Source organism: Penicillium maclennaniae (assembly GCF_028827695.1).
Source record: "Penicillium maclennaniae strain IBT 15551 chromosome Unknown utg000003l:1.0-5670915.0:1.0-5674809.0, whole genome shotgun sequence".
NCBI classification, from domain to species: Eukaryota; Fungi; Ascomycota; class Eurotiomycetes; order Eurotiales; family Aspergillaceae; genus Penicillium; species Penicillium maclennaniae.
Window position 1 is genome coordinate 3435547 of NW_026623215.1, and position 19378 is coordinate 3454924.

The 19378-nt window shown below is 52.2% G+C and overlaps 7 protein-coding genes across 7 annotated transcripts; 3 read left to right on the top strand and 4 right to left on the bottom strand.

Moving 5' to 3' along the window:
* Positions 1-258: 258 nt before the first annotated feature.
* N7477_003414 (uncharacterized protein) lies at positions 259-1193 on the bottom strand (the record flags this gene model as incomplete). The annotated part of the gene is made up of 3 exons (XM_056965077.1): positions 259-416; positions 475-558; positions 635-1193. 3 exons carry the CDS (start codon positions 1191-1193, stop codon positions 259-261), a joined length of 801 nt encoding a protein of 266 aa, XP_056825030.1.
* Positions 1194-2634: 1441 nt separating this feature from the next.
* Positions 2635-4155, bottom strand: erg8 (phosphomevalonate kinase; the record flags this gene model as incomplete). The annotated part of the gene is made up of 2 exons (XM_056965078.1): positions 2635-3739; positions 3797-4155. 2 exons carry the CDS (start codon positions 4153-4155, stop codon positions 2635-2637), a joined length of 1464 nt encoding a protein of 487 aa, XP_056825031.1.
* Positions 4156-5873: 1718 nt separating this feature from the next.
* Positions 5874-7052, bottom strand: N7477_003416 (class I SAM-dependent methyltransferase; the record flags this gene model as incomplete). Its single annotated transcript, XM_056965079.1, has 1 exon — positions 5874-7052. The coding sequence occupies one exon, from the start codon at positions 7050-7052 to the stop codon at positions 5874-5876; it is 1179 nt and encodes a 392-aa protein (XP_056825032.1).
* A 3642-nt stretch (positions 7053-10694) lies between these two features.
* N7477_003417 (pentatricopeptide repeat protein) lies at positions 10695-14474 on the top strand (the record flags this gene model as incomplete). Its single annotated transcript, XM_056965080.1, has 1 exon — positions 10695-14474. One exon carries the CDS (start codon positions 10695-10697, stop codon positions 14472-14474), a length of 3780 nt encoding a protein of 1259 aa, XP_056825033.1.
* Positions 14475-14924: 450 nt separating this feature from the next.
* N7477_003418 (uncharacterized protein) lies at positions 14925-15620 on the bottom strand (the record flags this gene model as incomplete). Its single annotated transcript, XM_056965081.1, has 3 exons — positions 14925-15209; positions 15261-15374; positions 15444-15620. The coding sequence occupies 3 exons, from the start codon at positions 15618-15620 to the stop codon at positions 14925-14927; spliced, it is 576 nt and encodes a 191-aa protein (XP_056825034.1).
* Positions 15621-16356: 736 nt separating this feature from the next.
* N7477_003419 (uncharacterized protein) lies at positions 16357-16851 on the top strand (the record flags this gene model as incomplete). Its single annotated transcript, XM_056965082.1, has 1 exon — positions 16357-16851. One exon carries the CDS (start codon positions 16357-16359, stop codon positions 16849-16851), a length of 495 nt encoding a protein of 164 aa, XP_056825035.1.
* Positions 16852-17377: 526 nt separating this feature from the next.
* On the top strand, positions 17378-19361 carry N7477_003420 (pyridoxamine-phosphate oxidase PDX3; the record flags this gene model as incomplete). Its single annotated transcript, XM_056965083.1, has 5 exons — positions 17378-17432; positions 17544-18453; positions 18610-18837; positions 18915-19008; positions 19101-19361. The coding sequence occupies 5 exons, from the start codon at positions 17378-17380 to the stop codon at positions 19359-19361; spliced, it is 1548 nt and encodes a 515-aa protein (XP_056825036.1).
* Between the last annotated feature and the right edge of the window lie 17 nt (positions 19362-19378).

Genomic DNA, 19378 nt, shown 5'->3' on the forward strand with positions numbered 1-19378 from the left:
GAGAAGATTTGATTCGTCCAAAAGCCGCTGCTGGAGCGCATATTCATCAGAAGCCAGGTGACGCTGCGCTGTGGTGAGGAGATGCTGCATGAAGGCAGGCTTGGTCGAGTAGTCGCGTTGACAGTTGGTGGAAAGTCGGGAGTATATGGTAGGATGAACGCATGAAGGGTGGAGTCAAGACTCAAAAGTCAGGTTTATAAGGCGGAGGGTGCAACCTGAGGCATTGTCGCGGGTGCTGGGGTGCTTGAAGGAAGCCGTTTAAAGGATGACGCAGCGACAGCCAGGGCTGCGGTCGCTGGCTGCACGTCCTTGGCTGTACTGAGACTTGGCTCCCTTGGCATCTTCCTCGTCTACCACTTCCTGGGGCTTCACGGTCATATGTACAACATTCGGGGCATCGTGGTTGAACTTTGAGTCTGTTTCGCCCAGTTAGTACAGGTAGCCATATAGCGCTTAACATCGTGCAACACATACCAGCCAGAGGCGACTTGTCATCGAGCAGCTTTCCGAAAGAGATCAAACGAATTGCGCTTGGAGAAGATGGACGAGTTTCCCAATCTATAATATGACGAATAGTTAGGTATCAATTCGCAGCCTACTCCACTGCCTTGCGACGGTGTAGGGAGTAGCTTACCAGCTCGCCACTCTCGCCAGATCAACTCCTTTAATGTATAGACGCTCATGACGAAGGGATCATAATTCTCGACATTGACTGAGCGCTTTCGCAAGTATTTCGCATCGATGGTAAACGGATGCCGCGCGCCCGTTGTCAAGAGCAAGGTGATAGCCAGCGAAGGCCCGGCCTCCTCGGCCTCCTTTCCCTCAAGGTCCGACTGCTCCTCCGAGAGCTCGGCGCCCGTCTTAGGTTCTTCAGTATCCATTGAATGCGGATCGGTGTTCTGGGTCTGCGCGACAACAGACTTTGAATCGATCGGAGCAGTGTCGGTGGAGCTAGTCGTTGCTGTCACGGGAACGGCGCTTTCGCCACCGGTCGCGGGGTGGTTCGCCGTATCGGCTGCCTGGGTGTAGTCTGAAGGAACAGAGGCAATGCTATCAGATACGGGGTCCGGTTTGGCTGGAACGTTCGAGGGCTCACTGGATGTTGGTTGCGCGATTTGCGGAGAACTCGTGACCCCCGGGTTATGATCTTTGGGCTTGAGCACCCCGGGCTCCGCATTGTCGGTGGAAGACATGACCGTTGATGTCCCTCTGGCAGGTGGCAATTGAATGCAGCCCCTTTAATGGAAACGGAGAACTTTTTTTCACGGAAACAAATGGTCCAGATGACAAAGATGTGGAGAGAGGAGTTGTTCGATCGGCTCAAATGTGAGGAGTCAACTACCCGAAGTGGCGCGATGGTCTTTTCGCTAGTGCGCCGAGAAAAGATGAGGTGTAGGCAGAGAGTGAGCAATCAAAAGATATGAGAAATCCTGAGGAGGGAGAAAGCGAGAGCTGGAAAATGAAGGAAAAAGAAGTTAAGGAGAGATCGGCAAGTCTAAGTCCGAAGGTTGCAACGTGAAACTGACAATATGACGAACTGACAAAGAGGCTGAGGAATTTTTCCACCTCGCCACAGTACTCTTTGTAGACATATACACTCCATTCATTAGATCTAGAACCCTATTTACTTTCGATTAAATCCATGACAGGGGAGATCAGGGAGATTTGGGGACAAAGCGACACCTAAATTTTCCAACCCAGCTTGTTTGGCATTCCACTCTGCTCATACCAGGACACGGTTTGAGCGTGTCATGTTGCGAACCTTGAATCTATTATCAGCACGCTGGTGCCTTAGTGTTTTCTATTCAGAGTCAGGCCATCTTAGGCTCGTGGAAAACGAGCTCATGCCCCCGATTTGCCTCGCCAGCCCATACAGGAACGACAAACTCTCTGTCGCACAGTGAGGTATTTCAGGTGCCTCAAGAGATGAATGACCTCGGCTGGCCTAGAACTGGGCTGCATATGCAGGGGAGGCGTCGGTCTTGATAGCAAATGCAGAAGTCCAGGTGGGGGAATGCATAAAGAAAAAGCTGGATTCTGCTACATCGTGGGCATTCCCGCGCTATGAATGATGGATGGACGATGGAAGATGGACAACATTACTAACCTATTGAATAACCGTTGATCTATAGGCAATTCATTCCACCTCAACCTGTCCAATGACTGAAGTCCCTAGCAGGACATAAGCATAGAGCTATTTGCTACGAACCTGCGATCAGGATCAAAGAAACACCGTGCGTTGAATCATACCACAATTCTTGAAAATCCATATGATCATGTCAGACATCTGCGCGATGTTTCTGTTTTTCTATGTCTGTTACTTGACATCAGGGGGCGGTCGTCATCCATTTGATTGATGCTCGGTAGCAACGGCAGACAAAGACGGATCCGGCCCGTGTTGGGCACACAAGCCCGTGTTCACAAAGGTCCCGAAAAATCTCGGCTTCTGAGACAAGTAATATATCGGGTTCGTGAATGATTCAGGGCTGGGTTGGACGGAATTCGTGTGGTTGTCGGACGGGCCGGAGGCGCCTGTGAGGCCGGTTCAGAATGCAATAGGCCAAGATAATCCGTTTTCCAAGCTTTGCAGCATGATTCCTTTGCTGTTCTTAGCCAGGTTGAGTTCCATCTGATCTAAATCCAGGCGGCATATTGTTCGGGAACTTCGTTTCTCACTCCTTCTGACCCGTGACGAACACCCAGAAGTCGTACATTGCCAATCTTTCCTCCAAAGTCATCCTCCACAGCACTCTTGTAGTCGGTGAACCGCTCGTTCAGTCTGGTTATGACGGCGGGATCGTCCCGAATTAGCAGCACGATGGCATCGTAGCCACCAGCACCAGGCACGACTCCGCCAATGACACCCTCGATCTCAGAGAGGTTGTCCAGCAGCTCGGTCTGCACGCTGGGCTCGATAGGCACACCCGTCCGGCGGGTCATGGTGCGAATGAGGTGACGTGTACGGCCAATGAGGGTGCGGACATCTGAAAATTCACCATCGGTGTTGGCATCTGGGTGCTGCGCCAGGCGCTTCAGCTCCTGTCGTAGTCGTTCGTTGTTGTTCTGCAGACTAGCCCAGAGAATATCGGCCTCTTTCTGGTTCTCGCTCCTCCATTGGAGCACCTTCTTGACCATAGAAGGAGTCTGCGAGCCACACTCAACGTCGCACAGGACCATCTGCATTCCGCGCGGGAGCTGCATGCCAAAATCGACACATTCAGTATCCCAGGGGTGCTCTTGGTCGGCATCTTCTACCACAGCGAACAACCGTTCCTCAAAGCATGGTGTTCCAACATCGCCAACAGATTGGAGGATAGCAGGTGAGAATCGCTTATACAGGCATGAACCATATACGGCGGCCGCGACATCAAACCCAGATCCAACCTTACCCTGGGCTGCGCAGTGAGCAGCTTGAGCTAAATTGTGGAGCTTATCACGGCCGGCACCAAGGTCGTCAGCTTGCATTGTACGATGGATAACCAGAGCAGAGACGAGAGCAGTCACTAGCGCGGCGGACGAACCCAGACCAGTCTTGTGGGCTTCGAGAAGAGGAACACCGAAATTGACGAAACGTCCATGCGCTTGAGATGCAGGGCCTCTTGAGGTTGCAGTCTCCGAATAGTAGTCATTATCGGCCAGAATGGTGACAGATAGCGAGCCAAAGTCCTTTGAGTCAGCAACGTAGCTAATGTATGTTAATGCGTAGCTCAGCGAGGTCTCAACGAAAGGATTTCGCGGGCTGCATTGCTATACGTTAGTTTTAATCCGATGTTGAGTGATGATAAGAGAAGCGCACCCGTCATTCTTCTGAACCACCTTAACACCGCCTCCATTCTCACACCGCTGAATTCCATATTCCCAGACCGCATCGATGAATTGCGGCGAACGCACAACGACTGTGTGCTCGGACTCTGTCTCCTCGCCCTCGGGACGAGTGGGCTGGGCCTCGGTACCCAGCACAGGGTTAGCGTCACTCGACCCAGAAGGTGCACGGCGATGACTCCTGAGTTGCTGAACGACCACGTGGATGCGCGCATCAAGGGCGAACACTGTACCCGTATAGTTGCGGTCGAGAACGAGGTAGCCACCGGTCAGGAGGACCTTGCCGGGAGCGGACAGCGCCGTCACGGAAGATGGTTGGGGGGACATGGACATTGATGGGTACGGAAGGCGGGGAGCAATCGGGATTGAGATTGAGATTGCGAAGTATCAAGCCCCGCAGGGTCGAGTCGGGAGGCGCGATAGCTTGGGTGGGGCTGCAGAAAAGGGAGTGGAATAGCCAAGTAGATGTGCGCATACAACGATGAAGGGGTTTGAAAGTGCGCGGGAAAAGGGCAGTGTGGGAAAGCGTGTATCCAATTCTCCTAATGAGGGATAGCGTGCCAGGCCTATCGGTACCCCGTGTGCCCTTGCGCTCCTTTCCCGTGAGGGGATGATGGTCTGAATATGTTCCGATCAAGAGTTCACTCGCAATATTTCTGCTCGCACTTTATTACGATTGGTTTCAGTTGTGATGCATGTAGCTGAGGGAGCCTGCGTTATCTCGTCACGCGGATTGAGATACGTGCCAACGATCGATCAACGTTCCCTTATATTGATTGATATTTAATACTCGCTAGATGAAGGTTGACCTCCTGTCAAACCCCACGAGGAAAAGTCCAAAACAATACAACAGGGACCTCTTGATATTAACCTCGAAAATGCCCCATTGTACCTAGGATGTCCCAATGGGCGAAATTTGGTTACCAAAGCATGCTACGCTGCCCTTCAACTGAAGTATAAAGAGTGAACCACCATGGGTCTGCAAGCAATAGCGGCTCAATTCCGATATTTCACTAAATAGTATTTCCTTAAAGTCGGGTGCAATTATTTACAACTGAGTCAGCCCATTACCTATTCCAAATGAGGCCAAGACAGGCGCACTAGATATCGACCTGGCCAGAGCTAAGAACAGTTCAATAATAACACTGGAATTGAATTGAGTCATCTTACAAGAACGTATTGCCTCAGTGGCAAACACATCACCGTGGATTTCCAAGCACTGGTCTAGACTTCCGAACAGAACCAATCCGGCCAGGTCAAAAGTCATGACTTCAAGCTTTCTTGATGGGCAACAGCCGATACGAAAACGAAGAACCTTAAAAAAGAAAAGAGAAAAGAAAGATGAGTTTTAAGTTCATTTTAGTTCATAATGTCAAAATTTGCGGCAGCATTCATCAAATGGTTGTGTAGTGTAATGGTCATCACTGCGGATTCTGATTCCGCCGATCCCGGTTCGATCCCGGGCACGACCTTTTCGAGTTTTCTTTTTGGCCATCAAGGAGGATCACTTTTACGGTTGTTCTTTTTTATTTTTTTTGAAGTAGTCGGCCTAACATGGCATGGGTTTGTTTACGAACCAAGCTCATTCGCTGTGCAACACCAATCGGTCAGATAAGCTCGGGACGCCGCCGCCAGCACACAAACTTAGCAGACACGATCATGGAAGGATGGTTCAGGTGATCACCATTGTATTGGTAGTAGCTGAACTAATCATAAAAGTGATCAATTAAGAAAATTAACAAGATCTGATTTCGACATTGATCTTCAGAAGGAAAAGGCAAACTCCAAACTGCTGCAAGAAACAAGAAAATCCTGGAAACCCCAAAAATTGAAAAATCAAAACAGCCAAACGCCCGAAGCCTCTAAAGTTTAAATTACTGTACAGGGTATTTGTATAATTTGACCGACATTGTCGGTATGATGTTGAAAACGGGCGAAGGATGGGTGGAACCGAAGACAAATGTCCGTGTCGATTTCACCATGCCAATTCTGTTTAGCTCACACCCTCAACTTCAAGGAGCGCGACGGGGAAGAAACAACTTTCTAGATGATCATGCCTTGGGCTTCCGCGCAATGATGCTATAGCTTGTTGTAGCCAGGCGCATATTATCCATCTTGACGAAAGCCTGGCCGTCGAGGCACAGACGATTGATCAAGGTCTTGAAGTGGCGGGGCAGGACGTGCAGCTTGACAAGGGCGAGGATGACCTGGCGCAAGGTGCGGAAATAAAGGTCGACGGTATCAATCAGCGGGGCCTGCAGGCCGTCAATGCTGGCATTCTCGGAAAGCACAATCTCGAAGCCGCAGTCGGTCAGCGCCTTCTCCAGACTCTGCTGCGTGGGGGTGCCGACGGCACCGATCAGCGGCTTGACGCGACGCATAAGCTCTGCGTGTTCGGGATTCGTGGGCTCGTAGGCAGGCAGGCTGATCCAATCCAGCAGAGAAATCTTAGCGCCGGGCTTGACGACTCGGAAGACTTCGCTGAACAGCGCGGGAAGGTCTTTGCATAGACTCAGAGCCTGGATCTGGTAAAAGGCGTCGAAGCTCTCATTCTCAAAGGGAAGCGGGAGGCTGTTGAAATCCTGAACGACAAAGGTGTTATGTAGGCCACGCTCCTCATTGAAAGTCCTTGCCTGAGCGACCTGGTTGGGGTCGATATTGAGGCCGGTGACTTGGGCGCCGGAGTATTGCGCCATATGGGCAGCGACGCGCCCGCGACCACAACCAAGATCCAGCACCTTGTCTCCAGCCGAAAGACCGATGTTCTGAGCAATTGAGCGCTCATAAAGGATCTGGTTTTCCAGAACGCTAGCCTTTTTACTCATCCATGGAGGAATGTACATCTTTTCGACATCACCGAGGGCACACAAATGGTTCAAAACGCCATAGTATGACTTCAAACAATCGCCGACCTTCTCCTGATAGTTAGGACCAAGCACTTTGGTCATTTGCTGTTCGTCGGACCAATCAAGGTTGTAGATGACGTATGACGCCATAAAATCATCGACTTCCTTGGGTGTCAGGTTGGTGAGGTAGCGGAAGGAGGTCCAGAAGCTTTTCCACCGCTTCGGCGATGCTGAATTGTCAAGATCCTTTCCATGCTTCCCCAGGGCGGTCGCAAATAGCTTCTGTTTCTGCTCCGCGATTTCGTCAATCGAGCTATCGCTTTCGGAGCCGCGTACGGTGCGCCCAGGGTGTTGTGGCGTTACCACAAGCGTTTGTGAGACCATCCTGGCGTAATGAAGCTTCTGTGAAGAGCTATATATGTGATGGGACAGGTCGATAGGTACTTGCGGAAGGAAAAAGGGCTGGCAAAAGAAATGCGACTGCTATGTAGGTATGCGACGGTTTGTGACGCAGGGGGGGGGGCAGCACAATTTATAAGCGGACAGCAAGATTGCTTTTTTCTCTATGATGCTTCAAGATCATTCGCCAAGGGGAACCCGTGAGCGGCAAGTAGCCACTAAGGTGGATTTTCACCAGACTTTGGATGCTCATCCCGGGTAGCCCGGCAATCGCGCCGAACGGTAGATACCCGAACGAGGTAGATTCGCATGTAATCTCGCCATCCGGATAACCAGACAAAGTCGCTCGAAGGTTCACATCGGCTCCGGACATTTTCTCTACAATCCCATGGCGATGTCCGAGTCTACAAGTACAATGTGGTCAGGTACGGATGACACGGGAAAGGGTCCCTGCGAGGAAATGAGTATCGTCATGGTAGCGACGATCCTTACCCGCCCCTTTTTCAAATTTGGTTCGCGATGAGTTGAGTTTTTCAGTATTTCAGGTCTGTGTTCTCACCAATGGAACATAACTAGTGATGGTGACATGCTGCACATGGGTCATCATCATACATGAAACGCGAACATGGAATGCAACTATAAAACGCCGGCCCCCTGCGGCCTTTCGGGGGCTTTTCTGGTTATACAATCTTACAATCTCTCAATCCTGACAAAATAAAGTCCGATCCCCTCTTTGTTGAGTCAGAAACTATTTTGCACGCTTGGAAGAGACTTATTCATTGTGGCGTTTCTCATCCCTATACTTTGTTCCCACGGAGCCACACGGCAAATTCGGCGTTATAAGGCGGGAAGGGCGCTGGAAGTGTCGGAAGCTGCTTCGAGAAGCTTTTGCATTTTCTTGCTTAAAAAATTCAAAACTAAGCTCAAAGTAGTCCAAGTGGCCATGGCTCTGGGAGTGGGCCATGGGTCGCCCTGTGGAACGAACTGTCACGATTAAGCCTGGGTGGGTTGATTCGTGCGAGACCACTAGCCACTAGGGGGGCCCACTTATAGATCGCCAGACGGGAAGGCAATTGTGCCCGAGTTTCAGACTCTTACAGGATCCCGTATATCCGGCTGGTCACGTGCCTGGCCTAATCGGGTATTATGCTCCTACTTCCTAGCCGTTAGGGTACTCTCGTTATGAGGGCCCGGCGCTGGAATAACAGTGCGACTCGGATAGCAGCGGAACATTCAGGGTCGTCTCAAAGTCTTGGCAAAGCTTTTGAACACTTAGTGTGTCTCCGCTGCTATTTATTTGAACCGTTTTGCCGACTGCTTCCGTTTGAGGCTGACATCCATGGGTACGAGTACACAAAGGGGAAAACAGGGGGAGATCGCAATTGTTAGGTTTTCACTGGTTTGAAGCGTTTCCAAGAACAGCTTTGTGATCCAGCGATGCTTATCGCTTGGTTAAAACAACAACGTGGTTCGGCATCACCGGTGATGGAGCCCGCGGTGCCTTTAGTGGGGTCCAGGCCAGACGGTCCACCCAAAAATATCCGACCCTGCATATCAGTACTCTATCTGTACCGTGCACAATCATGCCGTAATGAAAATTTGCAGGAGACTTGCACCCGGTAGAGCCTCCTGCAGGTGAACATATAAGGTATCTGAAGTACGCAGCTCTACATAAATCATTGGGCGTCATGCCGTTTCCCGCCTTTGGACATGGAGAAACCCACGAAGGGCCCCTCGAGGATCTCTAGCCTGACCATCCCATTATTTGACATAGAGGTCAAGAATGAATGTCGGACTCGGGGGATCGTCGACTGTTTCGATCCAGACCAATGCCACTGCCAGCCCCAAGTCTGCATGGAATGTACCCTAGAGCCTGATCTACAACATTTGAACGCTTGAACGACCAAGTAGCGACAAGCGATCGTCAAGGAAAAAGAACGAAGACGTTGAGTCATCCTCACGTCTTTGGATCTGGGGCGCTTTGATTCAAAGGATTCGACACCGTGCATGATGGCCCTCTTATCGAAACGGGGATCTGATAACGAGCGGTCCAGGCAGGTAAAGGAACAGGGTACGATCGCATATGGATGGGCGCCACATGAGGCTTAGGCGGAGACATTACGAGCCAGGGATGGGTCTCGTGTCGCGAAAGATACCGCCCACCCCGCGATGATGTGGATGGGAATTTGGGCCCAAGTGTAGACACGGGACGCGGGTATCGATCGACGAGTATCCGAGCGTCCTTTTAATTTTTTCCTCTCCGTCACGAAAAGCGCTTTTCTGACGTCAGATTGACCCTGGCGTACTGTAGTGGAAAAGTACATGCTCGGGGCTCTCGGAATCTTCAAGGGCTGCCGTCGAGGAGATGAATCATGATCCTGTCATTTTCATCACGGGATTTTATAGGGCCTGGCGTCTGTGGTCTCATGATGTCATGAAATCTCAGCTTGATTCATAAAGAGAATGATAGAGCCCGGTATCCAAGACCGACAAGAGAGGCTTTATACTTGGGACAGGATCGCCAGGGTACAAACATCGGATCCGTTGATGGGAGCACGTGACAAGTAATTTTTGTGCCTGAGGCTGTGAACCGTCGACCATCGACACCTTGGCAAATCTGACGGAGTCTTAAGATTTCCGTCTCTTGGCACTGTCAACTACTTCGCCTGGCTTGCGGAGACTTTCTCGATACAATCGTGATGATTTCCGAGACGGCCACACTGACTCAAATGAAGACCAGGCTGGGATCAGACCTACGAATGCTGACGCCGCCAAATCCTTTGGCGGGGCCGGAGTCCCGGAGTCAAGACCATACACTATATGTTAAACGCGGAGACGATATCACCGTCTCCCTTAACCCCGTCGGACAAAATGGGAGGCCGAGTGCCACCGGGGAAGATGAACAGCCTTCTCCGAGAAGAAAAAGAACCGGGAAAGGGCGTGACTCATTCAGGCACCCACCCAGGGCATCCAGCGTGTGATTGGCTGAAAGTCTAGATCTTCCCGATTTTTGTGCAGTGAAGCCAGCTGACCTGTTGACATTTGGCGCAAACCGGGGTTTCCCACTGAGTTCTCGGTACATTGGTGGACTGCAGCAGGACCTTACACATGCGAGTAACCTGTACTTGAGAGAAAAATGGTTGACGTGTCTGAATCTCGATATTCGATAGCCCCACAGAAATCAGGTCCGATCCAGTAGGTAGTCAATGGCGATAGTTGGGGAGGTGGCCTATCGATCGAAGGTACGAAGTACATCGAGAGGATTCTCCGGAAAGGATCGGCCCTAGACACTCCTTCGTCCACTGGCGACTCCATCTGCTTCTGGAATCCCGCGATTTTTTTTTGTGGCCTCCCTTTTTACTTAGGCTCCCTCTTTCCTCTGTCCTTGAATTCATAACGCTCCCAAGACCTATCCTTACCCGGGTCTCTTCATCCACCAAGTTTCCTTCATCCCAATTCTGCCCTAGCGCGTTCATTGGCGGCACAGTCGTCCAATGAGCCTGCACTTGAATTACAATTCTGAGTGCAAGGTGCGTCTCGCCTCTGCGATCGGCGCATGTACTGGCTCTGTGCTAACCTGCAAAACAGCATTGCCTCTTCACTCTGAAGAGGTCCTCCGCCAGATAAATGGTTTTTAAGCCATTCACCCACCTCGCGCGCCAGAGTTTCACCAAAGCCTTTACTCATGGCTACGCTCAATCGGTAGTCGCGGCGTCGCAGTCCTCATACGCGTCTACTACCACATTAAATTCTCTCGCCGCCCAACCCGCCAAATTCACTCGCACACAACTCCAGAATGCGTTCTCCAACGCGTCTAGCTCCTCCGGCGCCGGCGCCAAGGCGAGCCAGGGTGGTGGTGGCAACGGAGATTTCGGGTTAGCTGCCTATTACGCTGCCTGGCAGCATGCCCAGCAGACGGGCGACGATAGTGACTGGCGCTCTGATCAGTTCAAGCGCCGTATTGGTTGGAAGCCTTCTGCTGAGGATGCCGAGGGTAAGGAAGAACGGGCCCCTTCGCCCGAATCCGTGCCACCCCATCTCACCAAGGCTGCCGCGAACGAGAACGTCAGCGCTCAGGTCGAGGAAGCCGTCGCCCGCGAGATTCAGATTCAAGAGGAACAAGCACAGGCCGAGGAAGCATTTGAGGCAAACGAGCCTGCCGCCGAGTCTGTCGAAGATGTGCTCGTGACTGAGGCTATCTCCGAGGAGACCAAGGCCGCCTCGGATCGCATTGTCCGGCTGGCTACTTCGAAGAATTATGCCGCAATTCCGGGGGCGTTCCAATCGTTGCTTAAAGACGGCTTGACTCCCTCTGTCGATGCTTACAATGCCCTCCTCGTTGCAGCTATCCAGCTTCACCCTGATGCGGCCCAGGCCATCCCCAAGGCTCTCGATGTCTACTCTGATATGCTTCGTCGTAGGGTAATTCCCGACGAAGACACCTATCAGACTCTCGTTCAGTTGCTGGTGACTCATGCACTTAAAATTATCAAGGCCAAGGAGGTAATCGAGCAGCAGCGTGTCCGCTATGGTGGCATGGAGGAGCCTGGCAAGTTCATGCTCCAGTCCAGCGAACTTGAGCGCGACATCCTGGTTGAGGACCATTCATTGTCCATCGCTGTCACGCTCTTCAACACTGCCACAACCCGTCACTCCCGCCTTGCGTTCCCGCTCGACCTCTACCGCCAACTCATCATTGCTTGTGCCCGCGAGGGCAAGGTCGAGGACATGATTCGCATCTACTCCCACATGGAACAGCAGAAGGTCACTCCCCATGCGACTATCTTTCCGTGTATGATCGATGCCTTCGCTGGTACTGGTGACCTCAAGAGTGCTGTGGAATGCTACAATGAGTATCGCGCTCTCGCTGTCTCAGATGACAATGGCGTTTTTACCATTGTCAAGCGTGTTGACGGCGAGGTGTATGCCGCTCTGATTCGTGCCTACTTATCCTGTGGCAAGGAGGAGGGCGCTCAGAGCTTCCTCGGCCGGATCCGCTCCTCGTTCGATGATATCACTGAGAACCGCGAAGCTCGCTGGGCTGCGGTAGAGGAAGTGATTGTGCAGGATGCACTCGTGCAACACTCCTTGAATGCTGGTGAATACAGCAAGGCTTTGGAGCAAGCCAAAGCCCAATTGCACGATGAAGCTCGGGATCATGCCATTTCCCGAATTTGTATTGCCGCGGCCGATGCCGGTGATCTTACGACTGCCTCCGAGGCCTACGATCGCTTGTCCACCAACCCGGACGTCCGACAGAACCCCGCAGTCTCACTTCTTGCCCTTCACGTTCGCCGGGGCAATGTTTCGGCGGCCCGTTCCCTATGGATCATGCTTACCACCGTCGGTCAGGCAACTCCGGATCTGGTTCAGCCGACCGCCATGTACGCGGTTGCACTTCTGAAGAGTGGTCAGGTTGAGGAAGGTCTGCACGAGGCGCGTACTATGTTTGCTCGCATTCGCAACGCTTCTACCAAACAGGTCACTGTCGATACCACAGCACGTGAACAGGTCACTGAGTCTCTTCACCTCTTCGGCCGCGTTCTCATGCAGACGGCCGCTGTTCTTTCGCCTTCCGCATCTATGACTCTTTTATGGTCTATGATCGAGAACGGTGGCCTTGTGTCTCCCCTGGCTGAACACGCTGTCGCCAGTCTAGGACCCATTGGCATCTCTCAGCTGACTCCGACCGACCTCACCCTCGCTCTCCAGGTTCAGGCTGGTATGATGGCGAACAACAGTGCACTTCTATTTGATGTTGCCCACCCTGTCCGATTTGCCCACATGCTCGACGTCGCCCTTTCGGCTTCTCTTCCGCTGGATTCCTACACGACCCACCTGATCGACCAGGCTGTCGCCAAGCTCTTCACCAGCCGTCCTGATGTTGTGAAAAAATGGCAGGAACATCTTGAGGCCTCTACTCAGGCCTCGTTCCTGTCTGAACGCTACAGCCCCGTTTCCATGACTGAGACCAACATTACGACCCCTTCCGCAAGTCCTGATTCCTTCGACCCCTATGCTCAGGCTACCGACTTCCGGGGCTCTGCTGTCATCGCCGATGAGCTCGAGAAGACCGCCGGCCGGACCGAGACTCATCTTAATGAGGCTTTGATACGGCTCAAGAACATGCGTCGCATCGGTCGTCACCCTCGCTACATCACGTACGCGAAGCTTATCACTGCCGCTGCGAAGGTTAACCGCATGGAGTTGGTCAACGAGATTCACACCATGGCCCGAGCTGACGTTCCTCTTAACCCGGCTTACAATGCTGTCAAGTATGGCTGGGTTTCCATTCTCGATGCGATGGTGTCTGCCTGCCTCACTCTCGGAGACCGTAAGCTGGCTGGCCAGTTCCACCAGGAGCTCCTCAGCCTTGGCTCTGCACCCTCTGCCAACACATTCGGCTTGTACATCACCACCTTGAAAGAGTCGACCAAGACATTCGATGAAGCTACCGAAGCTCTGAAGATCTTCCACCGTGCGGTGGCCGAAGGTGTTGAGCCCACCTCCTTCCTGTACAACGCTCTTATCGGCAAGCTCGGCAAGGCGCGTCGTATTGACGACTGCCTTGCCTACTTCGCCGAGATGCGCTCCAATAACGTGCGTCCTACCAGTGTCACTTACGGAACCATCGTCAACGCGCTCTGCCGTGTGAGCGACGAGCGCTTCGCCGAAGAGATGTTTGAGGAGATGGAGTCCATGCCCAACTATAAGCCCCGTCCTGCGCCTTACAATTCTATGATCCAATATTTTCTGAACACCAAGGGCGACCGCAGTAAAGTGCTTGCCTACTATGAGCGCATGCAGGCCCGCAACATCAAGCCTACCATGCACACTTACAAGCTACTTATTGACGCGCATGCGTCTCTCGAGCCCATGGACATGGAAGCCGCCGAGAAGGTTCTCAAATCAATGCAGGCCGCCGGCCAGCAGCCCGATGCCGTCCACTATGCCTCTCTCATCCACGCAAAGGGTTGTGTTCAGCACGATTTGCCCGCTGCCCGCAAGGTCTTCGACTCCGTCGTCTCCGACCGCCGTGTGCGCCTGCAGCCTTGTCTGTACCAAGCCTTGTTTGAAGCGATGGTCGCGAACAATCGCGTCGCCGACACCGAGGAGATTGTCAAGGACATGCTCCAGCGGAACGTTGAGATGACCGCCTACATCGCCAACACGCTGATCCATGGCTGGGCCGTCGGAGGCAACGTCTCGAAGGCCAAGACCATTTACGATAGCATCGGTATCTCCAAGCGCGAGCCCAGTACCTACGAGGCTATGACGCGCGCCTTCCTGGCCGCTGACGACCGCACAAACGCCTCCGGCATTGTCCAAGAGATGATGTCCCGCGGTTACCCCTCGGCCGTGGCCAACAAGATCATTGATCTCGTTGGGCCGTCAACCACCATCTAATTTGTTTCATTATTTTCGTCCTGGCTACCGTCTACCAGGGTTCTTTTACCCCTTTTACTCGTCTCGATTATCAAAAACCCTACATTCACCTTGTCAGGGCTGGATCCCTTCGGCGTGGGCTTCGGTATGGCGCATGTAGGGTGGCGGTGGTTGGATATACCAGATTTACAATGTTCGGATTTGATTTTTGACTTTTACATGGCATTCAGCGAGACTGGCGTTGAAAAATTGGTTCGGAGTCTTCGGTTCCTTCTCATGTATACCATCTTTGCGATATGACATTTATAGACCCTCTCACCTCTGCATGGCGATACTATACGCTTGTTGAAATACAAAAAAAGTGATTGAGCATACCGATTCTTGTAAAAATCCCCGGGTCTGAGACTCATTCTGCTTTCTAAAGAAGTAAAATTGTGTACATGAGAAACGTAATAGGTCCCAAATGTCGATCTAAGAAGCATACTTCTGAACAGCGTCCGTGAATATGGAGCTCACTTCCTCGCCCTTGGCCTTGACGTCGCTCTTGCAAGATGGAACCAGGCCAAGAATGTTGAAGTAATTTGTCTGACAATGGTAAGTTTCACTTGAAGCATGAATCGTAATTGGAACACATACTTCACTGATCTGCTCATCGGCGCGCAGGAGTTGGCCAACCGGACCCTTGAATCCGGTCATATCGAAGAGGGCGTACTTCCCGATGACGTTCTGTAGGAATGTCTTCTCAACTTCCGCTAACTGTACCCTTTGTTAGATGGTGTCCTTCATGCACTGATAGAGACGACTCACAGTGATGAAAGCATTGCAGACCTCAGGCTCCTCGCTAGGATCAATGCCCTGGGGATCCTGGAAATTTTGCTTATTCTTGAGGTTCAAGATATCCTTGTAGCCAGCAGCAAAGGTCTAGGCGGTATTAGGTCGACATCTCGGGAATGCGTAGAAGGCCTGGAGCTTTAGGCTTGGGAAACTTACGCCGACTTTTTGAGCAAAAGTGACTAGGTTCAGATCCTCTACCACCTTAGTGGAGTCCGTGATCTCCCCGGTCAGCTCATGGAGAGCGTTAACGAGAACAGCGCCCTTGGAGCTGGCAAGAGCCGGCGATGCGACGGAGGCCAGGAGAGCGGCAATGGTTGCAAGCTTGATCTGCATCTTTGTGTTTGATATGGAGATTGAATGGGAGGTTACGGAAGAACTCTCTCTCTCTCTCTCTCTGTGAGATTTTGGGCGCAGACTGTACTTATAGGACTGATTGATCGGCCACGCACAGTATCCTGGGCACACCATGGGGATGATTGCAATACACTTACAGGGTCAGTTGGTTTCAAAGCCGGTGTTCGATCCACCTGGGTGGACTGGCGGTATGAAAGGCTCCATAATCTATGACTTCTAGTGGCGGCCTACGAGATCGATAGTCACCACGGGTCAGTGCTAGGGGTGTATTCAGCTCAGGGGCTTTGTTTTCTGGCCAGCATGATGTTGATCCCGAAGTTTGGATCTCAATGAAGGGTTGAATCGGGACGATCTAGGACCTGTTGCCGATCTGTTAGCCCGAGTTCGTCCGTGGTTCAGCTTTTGGGAGATCCCTTGCCGCATTTCGTCAGGGCTCGGTGGGCCACGATCCACCATCGACCCTCGACCCATCGATCTATTCAAGTTACGTCTCCATTCATCGGCATCAAGTTAGACCCTTTCGGTTGTTGCAGATCGACACAGTTCCGGTTTCTTTTTCTGGGAATCGGAGTGCAGATCTGCACTATGGTGTTGTCATTAATTTCCAACACCATTGTTTACCGGTAACGTAGCTAGTACCAAAGGCCCCGAAGTTCTTATAACTATTGAAGGCCATCCTGAGACTCCTGTCTCATCCAAATCCTCTAAAATCAAAATGGAATTTACTCTGACTTCCGCTCTTCTGATGGCCGGCGTGGCCTCGGCCCGGATGTCTTCTTCGGCCTCGCCCTCGTCTGTCCCGGCGACCTACACTCCAATTACTTCCTCCGTCGCCATTCCCTCCTTTACGATTCCTCCCAGCTCTGTTCTCGAGAGTCGTGTGTCCGCTATCCCTTCCTCTTCTTACTCTGCTATCGCGGCTGCCGACTCTTCCGCCGCTGCTAGTGCTGTGAACACTGACGATTACGATTGTGTCTATCGTGGCTGGGGCTGCGACTGGATCAAGTCCGAGTACGGCTACGGCTCCGACTACTGCGGTTCCTCTCCTTATAAGGCTGGTCAGCAGCTGTCGGACGGCAACCAGATCGTTGCTGTCTCCTCGGACGGTTCAGGCGACTGCGCTTCCAAGGCTGGAGACAAGTGCTGCAAGGTCCTTGCGGACTCGCCCTGCAAGCGTGGCCAGAAGTACCTTGAGTGCACTAAGCCTTAAGTGGTGTGTTTTTTCTTTCTTCTATAGATGTCAATGCGTTGTCGCTAATAGATATATAGATTGAGTTCAGTGGTATAGACAAAGTGTATAGAAGCTTTCAAAAAAAAAATGAAATAAAAGCTTGGCAGTTGATTCGTGCACAGGGATATCAATTGAATGATGATTTCTTCTAATGTATAACAATCTGCCGCATGGAATGTAGAAGAATCGTGGACCCAGGACGAAAGGTGATCCGCAAGAATGGCATGACGTCGGGTGCATCTGTAGCTTTCGATCTGTGAGATCGTCTTTGGAATCTTGCGCTGTGACTTGCATTTAGATCGCGACTCTCCTTCTGCACCACCACAGCCCATCTGTACTTCAGTTGAATAATTGCTCGTCTCTGTGATCTGCGGCACCTTTCATGCTGTCTCGTCTCTCCACCCCTACGTTGACCTCATTTCTCCGCATCGGGATCACAGCTTCCCGCCAACCCCGCCTACGACAATTACATTCGTCTACATCTCGACCTGTTCACGAGTCAGGCATGTCGCACGATTCTGGAGCGGATGCCCATTCGCGGCGTCCGAAGAAGCTCATTTGTACGTCTCAGCCCACTAACACAACCCTGGTGCGCTCACATAACGCGACGCTCCGCGGGAAATCAAGAACCTTCCTGGAATCTACAAGCTAACCGCCACACGACCTAACAGTTGCCCCCGGGGATATTCAGGATACACCCGACTCTCTCGATCCATCAGTGCAGCCCCAGTCCGCTGTGCCATCCCACCTGAACCCCGCTGAAGCTCTCCGCTCCAATGCCTCAACACCCGATTCCGCCACCGAAAATCAACTCATGTCGCACCCCGCACGAGCCCACCAGTTTGTGACCAACCCGCCTCTTACAATCTCCCAAATGCACGGTACGAACCCGTTGCACCAATTCAACTCCTGGTTCCATGACCCTCGACTAGCGCCTAGCTCCTCGCCCGAAACTTGCACGCTCGCCACGGCCGAGCTCCCTTCTGGCCGTGTCAGTGCGCGTATCCTCTATCTCAAGGAATTGGACGAGCGCGGCTGGGTGGTCTACAGCAACTGGGGAAGTCGCGAAGGGAAGGGTCGACAGGTGTGGGGAGCGGGCGACAACACTGGCACAATTGGATGTATACCAGCACCAGGGGAGACCACGCAAGGCAACAAATGGGGTGCATTGACATTCCTTTGGGCATCAGTCGAGCGCCAGGTCCGCATCGAAGGTATGCTGGAGCCTCTTAGTCGCGAGGAGAGTGAATTATACTGGCAAACCCGCGAACGCGGAAGTCAGATCGGTGCCTGGGCCAGTTGGCAGAGCCAGGAACTCTGGTCGGGAGAGCCATCGCAGCTAGCTGAGAACCAACGTCGCAAGAGCGTGGCGAAATTACAGGGTGAGGTGCCTGCTGACATCGACGAGACGGATATCGATGACGGGCGCGCGCTACTCGAGCAGCGGGTGAAGGACATGGAGCAGCGCTTTGCGGGAGTTGAGAAGATTCCTCTTCCGCCTTTCTGGGGTGGTGTGCGTCTTGTCCCGGAGTCAGTTGAGTTCTGGCAGGGTCGTAAGAGTCGATTGCATGATCGGTTCCGGTATGTGCGGGTCGAGGGATCAGGCGTTGGAGGTGAGGCCCAGTGGCGGGTGCAGAGACTTTCTCCGTGAGATCAATCTACGTCCACTAGAAATTCTAGATGTGTATATGCATGAATTGGACGGATCTTGTAGTTCATTTTTGGAAACTTGGATAGTGATCGACAATATCTTATCGGGTCTTGGCATCTCAACCTCCCTGGACGCCCTATTGCTTCGTATCTCTCTGCATCATACATCTATCCAACTGCGTCCTTCTTTCAGCCACCAGTATCGTACATAACCATGGCACTCCAACCCGCACAAAAGCCCACGACTTCCCCTTGGATCATCCTCGCCGTGGCGAGCGGCGCATTCGCCGCGTTGAACGGGGTCTTCGCAAAGCTGTAAGTTGAGCTATCGTGGCTCTAGTACAAAGAACCTATAGTTGCAACTGAGAACCTACGACTAACAATCATGTTAGCACGACGGATAACAACACAACGTCCTTCGCCCAATCTATCGCACACCTCTTCGGCCTAGATTCGTCGCCATTTCTAGAGCTTCTTGTGCGCGGTGTACGTCTTTCAATTTTTCTTCTAAATGCAGATTTCCAATGCATCAGTTCTATGGAAATCGGTGCTCATCATAGATTAACCTTATTTTATAGGCTTGTCTAGGCCTGAACGTGGTGTGTAACATCATCATGTGGGCTCTCTTCACCCGCGCCCTAACAGCCGGTCCGTCAACGGTAAAGGTATCCATTACCAACACCGCCTCGAACTTCCTAGCTACTGCATTGTTGGGCATGGTTGTATTCCGTGAAGCTGTCGGGGGGGCTTTGGTGGCTTGGAGCAGCTATGATGGGAGCAGGTTGCATTTTGGTTGGGATGCGCGAGGGGGCATAGACAGCCAAGATTTGGTATTCTGATATGGGTATAGATAGAT